Genomic DNA, 15741 nt, shown 5'->3' with positions numbered 1-15741 from the left:
TCACAAGCCACTCATCTGTTGATGGCTACCAAGGCTGGTCCATCTCCTTGCTGTTGTGGACAGAGCTACCGTGAGTGTGGATGTGTAGGTACGTCTGGAGTAGGACACAGAGGCTCTTGGGTGTATGCTCATGAGTGGTACAGTTGGGGGGGGGGATATGGCAGTTCTATGTTTAATCTTCTGAGACCCCTATGTACTGATTTCCAGAATGGCTGTTTTATGTTATACTCTCACCTGGGCTGAGTAAGATCTCCTCTTTTCCCACACCCTTGTCAACATTTATCATTGCCTTTCTTTTTTCTTGTTGGCAGCCATTCTAACTGTGGTGAGATGGGACGCTGAAGTTTAGACTTGTATGTCTGTGGTCATCAGTGTTTCTTTTTATTCCTTTGTTTGTTTGTTTTTTTGAGATAGGGTTTCTCTGTGTAGCTTTGGAGCCTGTCCTGGAACTCACTCTGTAGACCAGGTTGGCCTCGAACTCAGAGAGATCTGCCTGCCTCTGCCTCCTGAGTGCTGGGATTAAAGGTGTGCACCACCAATGCCCTGCTCATCAGTGTGTCTTAGTAGAAGGCTTCAGCCCCTTTGCTGGAAAGAGCCAGACACATGACCATGCAAGGGGGTTGGCTCCTGGAACTCTTGTCTTTTCCATTCATAAAGTGAAGGGCCCCACCTCACAATTACTAAACCTACAGGTTCCTTTGGAATTCATTTTATGGAAGTTATAGCACCTGAACTTTGATAATAAAAGTACTAAGGCTTACTTCATAAGCAAGGCAAGAGTCAGTCTTATGACTGTTATCACTAATCAAAAAGACTTGGACAGTGAAATGAACTTGATCATAAAAGCCAACCCAGTTTAACATCATTTTCCTTTGATGCTCATAAAACATTTACGGCTCCTGCAGTGCTTCAGACATGGATAGCTCCCTGGGATACTGTTGGTTTTAATTCTACAACATAATTTCAATATCAATATCCTCTTTTGGTCACATGCTTCTATCTTATAAGTATCAAACAAAATGATGTTATTGAAATCTTCCTTTTTTAGAGACATCATTAGATTGCATCTGGGAAGTGTCATTATTCAATTATAAAGGCCAGAGAAGGGGCAATGCTGCTAAGATTGATGACTTAGTTTCAGTCTCTCAAACCCAGAGGCCTGAGAAAACCAGCTATAAAAGTTATTCTCTGACTGCCACATGTGTTCCATGGTGTGTGTATACTGTCACATGCACAATAAATACATACATACATGTAAAAACTTAAGGCCAGGGGAATATTAATGTGTAGACGTGAATGTATTAAATTGACAACCAGGCTGAGTGTGGTGGCCTATGTCTATAATTCTAACATTGAGAGGTGAAGGCAGGAGGATCATGAGTTCAAGGCTGGGATCAGCTACATACTGAGTTTGAGGCCACGCTCAGCTACAGGAAACTGTTTTAGAAGACAAAAAAAAAAAAGAATAAGCAAACAGACAAAACCAAAAATACAGATGGAAGGAGTGACTGAAGAAGAAGGTATTTGTGCTGAGGGTGCCATTCCTCATAATGGGGTATGACATTAAAAGTTAATTTCATTAGAAACATTGCCAATGTGATCTTTTCTCCAGATGAGGAGGCTTTTACTTCCTCCACCACCATCCCAGCATGAGTTGTGCACTAAGTAGGCTTTGCCAGGTTCTTACCTTGAAGAAGGTCATCGTTGAGCCATCTCTGACTGCTCCATATTCTATCTTGGTTTGTTTGGCCAGATCATCTGCGGAATCGATGGGAGATTCCATTCTCTCTACTGTCAAGAAGGCAGCCAGGTTGGCAGTGTAGGATGAAATGATGATTAGGGTGAAAAACCACCATATGCCTCCAACTATTCTGGTCGATAGAGCTTTGGGCATCAGCTCTGATCCTGTGACAGCACCATCAGAGTTAGGGTGTTACACTGAGTCAACAAGCAGCAGGAGACTCACATTGGTCATTATTCTAAGGGGGAGGGGCTCTTCAAAGACTGTCTTGTATGAAGATGAAATGAATGAGCTTTCTAGAAATGGAGCAAAATCCAAGAGATTCCTTCTTTAAGTCTCACTTATTAATTATGACTTCTGCTCACATGTAAGTAGTCAGAGTTGATGGCCTTAAGATGCTTTCAGCCCCAAGATAGACTGTTTAAAATATGTTCAGCTGCTTAAAAGTGAAGAGCTAATTCTAAGGCTCCTGACCTTACTGTAGCTTAATGCATTATTTAGAGGGAAATTATATTCTAGTTTTCTCTAAAAGGGTAACTTGTTTTTATTTAAGGTTAAACCATGTGGGGAACTTTCAAAAGGTTGCAGATCATTCCAGTTATAACATGCAACTTAAAAAAATGGGAATTTTCAGATAATGGGAGATGGAGATTAGATACACTTATTTGTGGATGGGTCCTATTTTGTTTCAAGCTACTGTTAAGGAAACACATACTTTTGTCCCCTCTAATTTACAGTCTTCTTTGACTGAAATAGAATATATTATTCAAAGGGTACATTTTTGCCCTTAAATAAAGAACTGTTTCAAAAAAATTGTTGTTTTCCCCAGTGCAGATATGTTGTGCCTGATAGGAATACTCATGGTAGTTATCATTCAGGTCACTGTTGCTTTTAAATGGTACCATGGAGATACTTAATATGTGTTTACAAACAAAAGACTCCTCTCTCTATTTGTTCTACTGGTCAATCATCCTGAAAGGAGTCTATCTCAACTTTGAGTTGTAGGTGTCCACATCCCAAGCAGCCAAGTTGGAAGGGACCAGGAGTACATGGATGCACTTCAGTTAGTTCATTTGCCTGGAATCTACTCTTGGCGTTGTGCTTAGTGTTACTTCTATGAACCCAAAGTCATGGCAGAGTTTATGTGTTCAGTTAAAGTGGGTCAGCGAGCAGCTCCCATTGAAAATCTCAGAGACCCAAAGTGTTTGTGTGTGGTGGATTGGACATAGGGTTGTAGTGATTCTTTTTTCACACTAACGATACTAATGGCATGAGATGGAAAGAAAATCTGGAGTTTACTAGTCTGCAAATGAATGAGCTTTTGCTCAGGTTTCATCTACAAGCAGACACACACATCAAAACCAGCTCAGAGCCAGGGCTGAAGAGATGCAGACTGGCAGAGTGTCTGGCCTGTGACTATAGAAATATTCTTTTAATACTCTTAGTGTCTCTGTGGTGTTTGGTTCCCTCTGATGAGATAAATGGTTCCACTGTAGTTTGCATTCTCTTCTTTTGTTTGTTTGAATTTCAGTGTGTAACATTACACAAATTTGTAGCCATTTCCATTAAATTGCCTCCAAGGAGTTAGCAAAATAATCTCTTGCTGTTGTTTTCATCTTCTCGTTTAAAAGGATTTGTATGCCTATGGGTTTGTACACTTAAAGCCCAAGGTTGCCTTGTATCTTTGCACTTAATTGATCTAGCCACCTTGTAGCAATGTGATATTATTTTAGATCTTTAGTTAGCTGCCATTAACATACCATTTATCTTATAAAATGTAACATTAAAGATACATTTTTTCTTGGCTCATAGGTACAAATTTTCTGCTATCATCCTTATGTTATTTTGTTGCATTTATGAAAGGAAAGCTTTCAACTTATCTGTATACATGCATAATTGTGTTTTGTATGGAAATAGACATGAGAAACCATTTGACAGGCAAATATAAATTTATGTTTTTTAACTTTAAAATAAATATTTTTGACTTTAGAAGAAATTCTTGGAAACTCAGGGCAAAATGTAGCAACCTAATGGGATTGCAATCTAAACTCTCATTATATGGTATTAATGAAATTTCTCAATACTCCTTTGCATTTAAAAAAGTCATATAATTTTGGGAATTTCTTAATTATTGTTATCTGATATATTCTAAAATGGCCTTCATCAAGGAGAGATGATTTGTGCATGTTCAGTACCCTATAGGATGAAATCATGAAAACAGTAATAGTATAGAGTAAAACACCACTGGAAAATATTCAGGATGAGACAATACTTGCTGAAGTCTCTTTAGTGCCTTTTATGGCAGACATGACAGCCAATCCTGATCCAGACTTTTCTCAGGCTCTGTAGAAAAGAGAAAGTCTGATCATCACATTAAAAAAAGAAATGAAACAGCGTGGTTTCCAATTTAATACAATGACAGGCTTCTGCACACTGGGGAGAGCATGACAGACAGTAGCTACCTAGTCCAATGCCTCATATCGAGGGCAGATGTACTAACAGTCACAAATACCGCACTTGCAAATTCGTGTTGCACCTGAGGAATGTTTGTCAACTTCTTGAAGACAAGCAGAGTCTGGCTGGGGCTGACTGTCATGTATCCAAGGTAGTGGTAACTAACAGACACCACATCCCACAGTTTGCTGTGGATGCTGGTAAACTCCAAGTGGGGAAAATATGTGAGTGAGGTTTTAAAAATGGATACATGTACACGGCAATAGGTACATACCTGCATAGGTCTGCAGCATGGTCAGTGAAACCTGTGTGTGTTTGTTTCTTATTCTATTGCTGGAAAAGTCAAGTTGTTGGGATGGGAGGAGGCCTCCTTTATCCTCAGAATAATTGCTCACACGATAATTACCCGAAACAATTAAGTGCACTGGATAAGGCGGACATAGCTTCTAATGGGGTGTCTTCCAGAATTTATAGTTCTGTCTTATGCTCTAAATTCATGCCAGTGATTTCTACTAAACCCGGTTGTGTCTACACCCATTTAATAGCCCCCACATAAACTATGCATAACTACAAAAAAGTGTTCAGTTCTGAAATTATGTGGTATTTGCATACTGATGACCAACGTAGATATTAATTTATAGTCTCTGTCTCTCTCTCTCCCTCTCTCTTCTGTCTCTGTATCTCTGTGTGTGGTTTTGGAGTCACAGAAGGTAAACATTTCAAATGATATGATAACAGCATCCTAATGAAAAACCCTAGGTTGACGTTCAAATCACATACATGCTTAATGTACGTCCCAGTTGGTTTTTATTTTTTTGCCAATTTATTTTGTAGCTTATTGTCAAGTGGAAAGATAACCCAAACACAACAGCATCTGTGACTTATGATTTTCTTAAATTAATGCATTTAATCTTGGAAATATTTGCTGGACCATATGTCTGAGATCAAAGCTGAAGAAAACCCACAAACAAGATGGATTTCTTCCAAAGATTAAAACAGCCTCTCCCTCCTCCACAGCAAAAACAAAAATCTCTGCGATTATAGAGAAAGGTAAAGAATATTACATTTCTTTGGTTTCAGTTTTATTTCTCCAACCTCTACAGTTTACTGTTGCTATGGTTACCAGTCGAAGGTGATCGTAGGACGTTATTGGGTGGCTAAGGGGAATCTCTATGGGGTTTCTCAGACTAGTAATTAGATGGAAGGTCTAGGTCCCGTTAGCAACAGGGAGAATCCAAGTGGATTCAAACTTCAATGGGTTTAAATTCCATTCCATTTAAATCGTCCACTTGTGAGTTTATGACTGAGAAGGAAAAGATGGGTATGTCTGTCTATGGAAATGCATTAAAAAAAAAAAGGTTTCATGATGTGTAATCATCCCTGTTAACAAGGTTTAGAGTCGCTTAGGAGACACATCTCTTGACATGTCTATGAAGATGTTTCCTGACAGGCTCGGATGAGAAGGGAAGACACTGAAGGTAAGATGCCCCTTTTTATAGGCCGGTGCTGTAGGCTTCATAAAAAGGAAAACGTCATACAAAAATGGATAAATTCATTGTTCTTTGTTTCATGACTGCAGATACAATGTGACTGTTGCCCCAAGTCCCTGTCCCCATGCTTTCCACGCCTGATTGAAAATACTCTTAACTACGTCACTGCAAACCCTTTAGCCCTTAAATTACTTCTAATCAGTTATTTTATTCCATCAATGAGAAAATAACTAATAGAGGTTCCTTATTCTTCACTACTTTGGGGAAAATGTATGTCCACTCTTTGAAAGAAGTGTTCCTCTTAGACACAGAGCAAAGAAGTGCCATTTAGACCCCGTTTCTATCTTCTGCTTGGGAACTTTTTATTTTCTATCCCTACCATCTAGCTTCATGGTGGAGTTTGCCAGCATGAAAGCTTGTCAGCAGACTGTGGGATGCGAGTGACAAAATGGGCAACCGGTGTACCTTGCTGCATGAGAGCTCCAACTCCAAACCAGAAACTATTTAGCAAAGTGAAATTGTTTTCCACCACGTCTGAGTCGGGGTTGCATGGGTGGGGGTTATACCACTCGTAGGGTGTAAACCTGTGATAATTACAGAAACAGTTTGTAAACATCAGATACACACAGGAAGCAGAGTAAAATCTGCCATGCAATGCAGAAAACCCAACAACTGAGCAGAAGCAACAGGACTGAAGACGGTGTGCAGACACTTCCAGCTCTACTGGAGTAAATGGAAAAGTCTTTGGGCAAATATTTGCCAGCTTCTTTTTTTCTCCTCTCTCTCTCTTTTTAATTTAAATTAGAAACAATCTTGTTTTACATGTCAATCCCAGTTCACTCCCCCGCCCCTCCTCCTCTGGCCCCACCAAAAAAAACCCTATCCCATCTCCTTTCTACTCCCCAGGGAGGGTGAAGCCTTCCATGGGGGATCTTCAAAGTATGTCATATTATTTGGAACAAGGCCTAGGCCCTCCCCCATGTGTCTAGGCTGAGAGAGTATCCCTCTATGTGGAGTGGCCTCCCAAAGTCCATTCCTACACTAGGGATACATGCTGATCCACTACCAGAGGCCCCATAGAATGCCTAGGCCTCTTAATTGATACCCACATTCAGGGGGTCTGGATCAGTCCTATGTTGGTTCCCCAGCTATCAGTCTGGGGTCCATGAGCTCCCCCTTTTATAGGTCAGCTGTTTCTGTGGGTCTCTCCAGCCTGGCCTTGACCCCTTTGCTAATCACTCCTCCTTCTCTACAACTAGATTCCAGAGTTCAATTCAGTGTTTATCTGTGGGTGTCTGCTTCTGCTTCCATAAGCTACTGGATGAAGGCTCTAGGACGGTGCCAGCTTGTTGCTTCAGAGTCAAATCCGTTAGTGGCTAGGATGGCACTCCTCAGACCCATGTCTACTGAATTCTGAGTTTTCATTCATTTCCATTTTACTGAGAAACTAGACAACTGTAAGGAAATGTTCCCACATCTCAAGTTTTGACTCTAGCAAGGTACAAGAGTGGTTTGGAATACATAATGATCACACGGTTGAGCTGTTATGTTGCTAGATACCGTGAGGGTCATGTGCCCTCTAGAGACATTATGGTTCCATGAACATGCACTATACAGAGTCTAGCATTTCACTAATGATGCAGAATAAAGAAAAAAATGAACAAAAAAGAAGGGCTGTATTTGAGAGTATATCACTTATTTCAAAGATACTATATAGCAATGCAAACCCCAATTCTTCAATGAAAAGGCACAGCTTAAATTTGGGAGGATTATAGCCCAGGTATAGGTATATACTATACATACTAATATAGTATATTAGTATTAACTTCAAGGATCAGACTGGGAAATTAGAAGCTCATTCTTCCCTTTTGATTTATTATTAATTGAATTGTTCTCTGAATTATGCCCTGAAGTCATGTAATCACCAACTCTGGTTAGGTGTGCCAAGTGTTTTCTGTGGCACCATTATTGCTCTACCTCCAAGAGACCGTGGCTGGTAAATTCTGGAAATACAATGAATCACCCAGGAAATCTGCACAAAGGATCTGACTTGACTCATGTGGCTTCAGTTTGCCTCTCAATAAAATGGGGAAACCTGTATGCTTAGAAGCAACATTTAGAAATAATAATATGGAGGGATGGTTACAATTTTTACTCCTTCCTATTTCTCTTATTATCTGTCTGACCTATCTAAACCAGAGGAGGCTTATGCTCCAGGGGTCTTCTGGGGAGCTACCCTAGCAAGGTATGCTTTTTTTTTTTATTAAAGACATTGCCAGATGTCCTGCAAAGTCATCTGTAATAATTTAAAATGCAACAATTCATAGCACTGGAAGCTTTGCTATTTGTCACTGTGTCCTTTTGAGGCAAGAAAAGGATTGTTAACGTAATGTTGAAATACTGTAACGCCAATGAGAACATACGGATGCTCTCCAAGCCATAAGGCCTCAGTAGTGAACAATATCAGGTTGCAGAGACATTAGGGAGAACGGGGTTTAAGGTGAATCTATTGTCTACAGTGAAAAGCAGGACATGCTGTGAACCATGCACAAAGAACTGGGAAGAGAGTTCCTCTTAATGAAAAACTTTCTTTAAAGCCCCAGATATTTTCTACAAAGTGTGCAGTGTCTTCTCACAGAGTCTTAGGGGCATTAGGACAGAAGCCTCATTATTTATTATACCATAATGTCATCCAACTCTTTCCTTGGCTTTTCCCAAGCTGCAGGGTACACCATGCACGTTCCTGTAAGCTTATGAACACAGCTTTAATTGACAGTGCATACCAATACATTTTAATTACTGTTGCAACAGTATAATTAAGTTTTGAATTTATACGCTCTTATAACCATATTAGTTTGCTGAGCTGAAAGAACAAATACCAATATTAATGACCCTAATAATTGAAACAGCATGCAGACTAAAGATGCTGTTACTTAAACAATATCATTGTCAGTTGTACAATAATTTTAAAATATTAATTTCAATAAATTAGGAAGATTATACATTTAAGAATACAAGCTCTTCGAATAGACCACAAAACCTGGCAACCACAGCCCCTGGCAGTCTGTTGTTTACCCACTAAATACACTTTGATCTGCATGTCCTTTGAATGCTGCTTTTTAATTTTTTCCATGTATAAACAATTAAATGCAAATAAATAAAAATGTTAAAATACTTTAATGCTGTGAGCAATTAATTGGACTTTCTAAGGAGCAGAGGGAAACTATCTGAACATCAGCACACTTCTCAGCTCTTCAGGAAGTTGCTAGCTCTTTCTCTCCAGGATTCCGAGTGACTTGGGAAGCAAGTGAACAGGGTAATATTGAATAACGACACAAGGCACTACAAGACACTGGCATTTTATGATGTAGAAAGACATGCTTGTTGTGTGGGTGCAGATACTTCAGTTTGAGAATCCTAGAGCGGGCTTGTTATAGCCACTGTGATAGCATGTCAGCACCAGGAGGCCTACAGGAAAGTCTAATAATGGTCTACAAAAGTAGTCATCTGGGAGCTCTATCCCCATATGATACTAAGTCAGGACTGATGGTCAGTAACATGACACATCATCTGAGTGTGCTTAGAATCTATGTCAAAATGTGAAAGTATGATTAAGTTTTCATGGGTATATTGATGTATGTTGCCTGCAACTCTAGCATTTGGAAGGCTGAGACCAGAGATTGCTTCCTATTTGAGATCAGTCTGTCTCCATAGGAAGTTCAAGAACATCCTGGATTGCAAGGAAAAGTCTTCCTTGTTTCAAACAAAGCAAATATAACAAATCCCAGTGTTGTGAATCTAGTGGATTTACACATGTGAACGTTTGCTTTGGGTTGGGGTTTAGACACATAAAGTTTACATTGAGTGCAGAGTTGTGACATAGTCCTAATTGAGGGGACAGTCTGCTTCTTGTGGCTGACAGACATTGCTTGCTTTGAAGATAAAAAGATCCATGTGTTTCAATGGAGAAGAGACTGTTTGAGCTTGTACAACCACTGAGTTTTACTGAAACCTTAGAATTTGCTTTCATTCTCTTTCCTATTTTTGCTTTTTGCTAAATGCCAGCTTTCAGGTCTTGATTTTAGTAAGACAAATGTAGATAACTAACGTAGGCAAGCCCTGTCTTAGGAAGTTTGGCTCATGTCAGTCCGATATCCATCACGAACCTAATTCCTTGGGGTTAAATATTTTTAGAAAGTCATCTGCCAAACCAAAACACTAACACGCACATTTGTTAGCAGTCATGCTTAACTGGCCTTTTATTTGTTTTCCTTAGTGTCTTCCATTAATGCTTTATAACTTTATAAATTCAGTTGAGTTCGACAAATGACTTTTAGCGATCTATTTAGTGAGGGTGTTAGCTTAAATGCCAGCGTTGGCTTTATTTTTCACTTTAAAAAGCATAGAAGAATATTCCTCATGATACAAATTTGAAAGCTTCTTTAGGGCAAAGGATAATTATTAGATCTGTTTTCATTTTCACGCCCCTGAATTCAGTTGGGATGCAGTACATAAGGGTCCCCTCAGCCTGTGAGCTTCTCAGGGCTTCTGGACTATGCTGACACACCATTTTCCTCCCAGCTTTGGCCAACTTTGCTATAGTAAGTAATGTGCTTTTCCATCGACATAACCTTGGCTACTTCATTTGCTAACATTAATTTTTGAAGAAACCATGGACTCAGGACATGAAAACTCACATTTATATTGCCCTCTGCCCCTTTAATTACTTAGTTAGGGGTGAATCCCAAGGAGAAAAATCTAACGATTCAGTATAATGGGGTGCTTTCCTTGTGAGATAATACTTTATTACCACATGGCTATCCCAGGGCAATATTTACTTCACCTAGAAACTGTGGCAAATCTCCAAAGGTCAACAACTGATTAAAAGTTGTTTTCAAGGATTATTTTCTTTAATTATCTTGAACATGGTCTCTTGACTTTAATATGACTGACATTTTGAAGTTGATAATTTTGTGTGTGTTGTGCACTGTGTGTGTGTATGCGTGTGTGTGTGTGTGTGTGTATGGAAATTTAGGTCAACTATTAAAAAACAAAAAATTTGAGATTTGGCAATGACACATTTTACAAAGTGTTAGAACTCCCAGACTTTGGTCGCCACTGAAGCTTAAATGTCCATAGATAGGTCACTTGTTCAGTTTGATTCTGTCTGTCTTGTGGTATAGTGATTTTATCTGAATTGAAATATGGGAAAGTCAAATTAATACAAAGGAGTTTCTTGTTTATTTAAATTGAATCTTTATGGATAATTAACTTTCAATACACACAGTAGTTTTACATGGAAACCTTGAAAAAATGCAGCAATGAGCAAAAGTAAAATTGTACTGAAAACCATGAATTGCTGAAATCTGTGACTGACAGACCATGGTCGTGGATTCAGCATTCTCAGACTCACCTTGCAATCACGAAGAGTACACAGCTGACTCCTAAGCAGGCCAGTAGCACATACATCCAAATGTCTGGAGACAGGGGGTTGAGGAAGGAGAAGACACCGGGATTGGTTCCATTGGGCTTCCGGTAAAGAATGCTAATGCCCAGGGTCATGAAGGGCTTGGAGAAGTCTATGACTTTCTCCCTTACATAAGTGATGGTGAGAGGAGCCACTGCCAGGTCGGCTCTCTGTAAAAACAGGTTCAAAACTGTCAGCTGTGTTGCCTTTCTTCTCTGCAAATGACTAGGCTGAGTACCTCTGTATCTCTATTTTCTAATCTCAACTACAAATGCTTTCTGTGCAAGAACTATAGCAGCGATAGCGTTTATTATCAAAGAGGAACCAGTCAGAATGAATGGGTAGGGTTGGGGTGAGGCACACACACACACACACACACACACACACACACACACACACACACAGAGAGAGAGAGGAGAGAGACAGAGACAGAGAGAGACAGAGAGAGAGAGACAGAGAGGGTGGGGAAAGATATTCTTAAAATTGCAGGACTTTATCAGGGACATGTTAAGAAAGGAAGGAATGAACAACTTGGCTATTATATATGCTGACAAGACGAGATTTTTCTCTGAGTCCTGATTCCCAAGTCCTAGAATTCTTGATTTAATTGGAAACCTCTCAAGCTTTAATATTTGGCATAAACAGTGAATGTGTCCATTTTAATCCCCAGTACTTATTTTACTCACCCTTCCAAAGAGGAAACTTCAAATTTGGTATTTTTTTCATTTTCCTTTTTAAATTTTGTATGTATGTGGCTAAAACCATGGAACACCAAAGTTATTCTTCAAGGCTTTTTGGTATAAAATTATTATTATTATTATTTTTTAATCAACTACCTTTTCCCTCCTCTTCCTTACCTGGGGCATTTATTTTTTCAGACAGTCAGGGGTAGTTTTGCTTACGTGGTCAATGAGTTCTTTAACCATCCCGTTCCACTCTCCTTTGTCATTTTGGGCTCCATATTTGCCGTCAGGAACCAGTTTAACGTCATAAAGGAAGCCCAGGATATTTGATAATTCCTTCAGCAGATCCAGGCAATATCCTTCAAATCTGTCATTTCCGTACAGGGGCTTGTCGGACTTCCTGTACATCACGTAGGGCTCTTCCTGAGTGAAACAAACCAGGTGTGAAAGCTCCATCACCATGAATGGAAAAGTGTGCCATCAGTAGCCTGAAGATATATGACATTTGAGGTTGGCTTTTAAGAGTGGAAAGTATTAAAATCGTTGCTTACATGCGTGCTTCTGCTACCCTGCTACCTTTGTCTATCACTGTTAGAGACTCTGTCATATATTTTTCCTTTCTTTCCCACCTCTTTAGATGTGAGCTTCTTGCACTCGTGTGTGTGTGTGTGTGTGTGTGTGTGTGTGTGATTAGTGGATGGTGCGACAAGACACATTTATGTTCAAATTTTGAATCTGAGAAGATGGAAAGTCTCAGAGGACAGTAGGGTCCCTTGTGCCTCCTCCAGGCATGACCGCATCCAGGCTTCCTTTTCAGAACTCTACTGCCCTTAGGCTTTGACCTAAGAGTGTCTATTTATAAATGAGAAATGGGGACCAGCCAATATAAGCCTTTCATTTTTCAAACAACATGTATACTAAATATTCTAATTTTTATCTTAACTTCATTCCAATTTCAATTTTTCTTTCTCCATATACTATTGGCTATTTCCGTGGTTTCTTCTTTCATCAATTCTATGGTCTTATTTGAAATCACCTTGGACTTCAAATCTGATAAATGCTTCCCTTAGATACTTACATGATAAATCCATTATTTTATAATTATTGACTATCTTGCTACCATGCATCTGTAAGCTTACAAATTCTCATTTGAGTACATAAAGGTTTGTTTTGTTTTATACAATTATAATAATTACTCTACTGATGAGATGTCCTGTGTATTTATGTTTATCATCAAATAAACTGACAGTTGGATCACGCAAATACAACAGAAAATTGTTACCTAGAATGACAATATAGGGGAGTTGCAGGACAGCCAATTCTACACACCAAACCTTGTAAAAAAATGAAACAAAACACCACCCCATCCTGTTTCTATAAGGTGGTTGCCACAAAAATAATGGCCAGAAGAAAACACAGAATAAGCCAACAACAGCAACAACAACAACATAAAAACCAGATCTGCTTCTGATAAACAAGTCTCACAAGGCATCTCCAAAGATAAATAACCGTAATACTAAGTAAAGAAAAGCATGCCTTCAAATGCAGAGTTCAGAGTGCATTGCACTTGCCTACATCCCTTGGGGGAAAGAAAGAGAAAAATGGTTGACCTGTGTGCAGTGGCTAGCTGGACATAAGATCAGGATTGCAATGGGACACAAGTCTTTTGGAGAGCTGTTAGTAGGAGGGTTATTTCCCGAGATGTGAGCTAACGGAGTGGAGCCATTGGAGCAGAGGGGTGGGGTAAGAATGGAAATGCAATGTGTTATTCAGGGACTTATTTGTTATATTAGTAAACTAGAGAAATGGAGGGCAGAGACAAAGAGGAGTCGCAGTGTTGCCACAGTCCAGAGAAGCTAGAACCTGGGTGCAGGGGAATTCACAGTGCAGGAAACATGCTTATAGAATGAAATGGGTGGGACTGACTGACATCACAGAGAGGTCACAGACAACAACCTCTCTACTCCCTGCCACTCCCCTCAGCCTGCTCCCATGCCACTTCCGAGAGTCTCCTCTTGCTGGAAACCCTCCATTAATTCAGCAGGCAGAGGACAATAAAGAGGCCCTGAGGGGGGCAGAGAGAGAGAGAGAGAGAGAGAGAGAGAGAGAGAGAGAGAGAGAGAGAGAGAGAGAGAGAGAGAGAGAGAGGGAGGAATGGAGAAGGGAGCTGGAATTCTAGTAAAATGAAGAGTCTGTAGACAGGGTGGCAGAGCTTACATTTCACTCCTTTAAGCATGCACAAATGCATGCTTTTAGTTTCCCAGTTTAAAAACCACAGGCATATGCAGACAGAACGGGCAGCCTGGAAAAGACAGTGGGAGGATCCTTTTAGGTCTCGCGTGGGAGTGCAGATAAAGAGGCCAGGACTTCACAGCTTACCAGAATAGTGGTGACAATGAGTGTTCGGTTGGCCAGCGAATCAGTGATATTGTTGGACCTGTCTCTGTTGCCATCCGTCATGTTCAGCCCACTGTTGGAGTTCCAAATGCCAATCTGCACAGAACACAGGGTATCAGAGGCTGCCTGTTGCCCACAACAGCACTTACGTTAAGACAGAGGGCCCACTATACCAGGAATGAGAACCAAAGCTTACATCCTGGTTTATCAGGACGCCGCCGTGCAGTGAAGGCTACTTGATACAAGGGAGTGACTCAATAGAAGGATGAGGGTGTAGACAGAAGGGAAGAAATTTGGGGTATTTAAGGCAGGTACAGGAGGCATTTCCATTTTATTTTCAATTAACTAGTTAATTGTTGGTTATTTGTGACAGGGTTTCTCTTTGAGACAAAGGTATCCCTTTATAGACAAGGCTGATCTTAAATTCGGAGATCTCCCTGCCTCTGTCTCCCAAGTATTGGGATTAAAGCTGTATGTCACCACAATGGCTTGGAAATTTTACTTTTGATCATTAAGCTCGTTGATGCTTTTACATTAAAAAATTAGGAGTAAACGACTATCAGATTTTTCCTCTATAGTGAGTTTTGAGTTCCTATTTCAATGTCAAGCAGAGCTGTAGGCATCAGAAGACATGGTGCATAACAGACAAACACTCTTGTTACATTCTGCTGGCATGGAACAGCATGCCACCACACTGTTAACACCCATTCCTTTAAAACATGTGCTTACAGGGATGAAAAGAGCAGGACAGGTTGGGGAAGGACTCAGAATTGGAAAAGGAACGACAGACAGAAGTAACTACATAGATGAGAGGTTGACAAAACTCAGGATCCACCGTCCTAAGGAGCCAGTGCTGAGAGAGGGGTCCCTCCATTGCAAGCCGGTAGGACCCAGGGCACACCTCCGTGCGGGAACCCCATGGCTTTCATTGTTATCACTTGTCTATCTGTCTTTGGTGTCCATTTGACCATGAACTTTTCCCGTCAGGAAATTTTATTTTTCATCTACTTTCAGTTTTTTTTGTATCACAGAGCCAGTGGTGATTACTGGCATCCAATAGACTCCATGACCTAAAAAATGGTGTTCTCTCATTTCTCCAGTGTCCTGGTCACCACTAATGTGTCAGGCCCTGTAAGACACATGCTGATCGTTACTGATGCCCAAATTTAAAGTTGTTCAGCATCACCTGACCTCAGAAAATGTGTCAGAGCAAAAGCAGAGGTGCTGAAAAACAGAACCTCCAAGAAGAGGGGGAGGAGAAGCTGTGGGAGCCAGAGGGGTGGCGGGAACCCAGAGAACACGGCCCGCAGAATCACCTAAGCAGGGCTTATGGGGTCTCACAGAGACTGAAGCAGAAATCACCTAGCTTGTATGGGTCTGCACCAAGTCCTCTGTGTATATGTTTGCTAGCCTGGTATTTTTGTGGAGCCCCTAACGGTGGGAGCAGGGGCATCTCTGACTCTTTTGCCTGTGCTCGGGACCCTTTTCCTCCTTCTGGGTTGCTTTTGT

General features: G+C 40.4%; 1 protein-coding gene across 8 annotated transcripts in view; it reads right to left on the bottom strand.

The window, feature by feature from the left end:
* The window catches only part of Grik1 (glutamate ionotropic receptor kainate type subunit 1), a 372708-nt gene that overhangs the window by 31697 nt on the left and 325270 nt on the right, over nucleotides 1-15741 (bottom strand). For all 8 annotated transcript variants that reach the window (XR_005878846.1, XM_005073843.3, XM_005073845.3 and 5 more), the window contains 5 exons: nucleotides 14215-14328; nucleotides 12055-12258; nucleotides 11099-11322; nucleotides 6151-6269; nucleotides 1688-1905 (listed from right to left, as the gene is read on the bottom strand). Coding sequence is in view for 7 of the 8 variants with exons in the window: in XM_005073843.3 (XP_005073900.1) it covers nucleotides 1688-1905; nucleotides 6151-6269; nucleotides 11099-11322; nucleotides 12055-12258; nucleotides 14215-14328 (879 nt within the window). In the remaining variant the exon portion in view is untranslated. The remainder of the gene's footprint in view (nucleotides 1-1687; nucleotides 1906-6150; nucleotides 6270-11098; nucleotides 11323-12054; nucleotides 12259-14214; nucleotides 14329-15741) is intronic.

This window comes from Mesocricetus auratus, unplaced genomic scaffold (assembly GCF_017639785.1).
Source record: "Mesocricetus auratus isolate SY011 unplaced genomic scaffold, BCM_Maur_2.0 Super-Scaffold_100008, whole genome shotgun sequence".
NCBI lineage: Eukaryota > Metazoa > Chordata > Mammalia > Rodentia > Cricetidae > Mesocricetus > Mesocricetus auratus.
The sequence above is the reverse complement of the archived record's forward strand: the minus strand, read 5'-3'. Positions and strand labels throughout refer to the sequence as shown.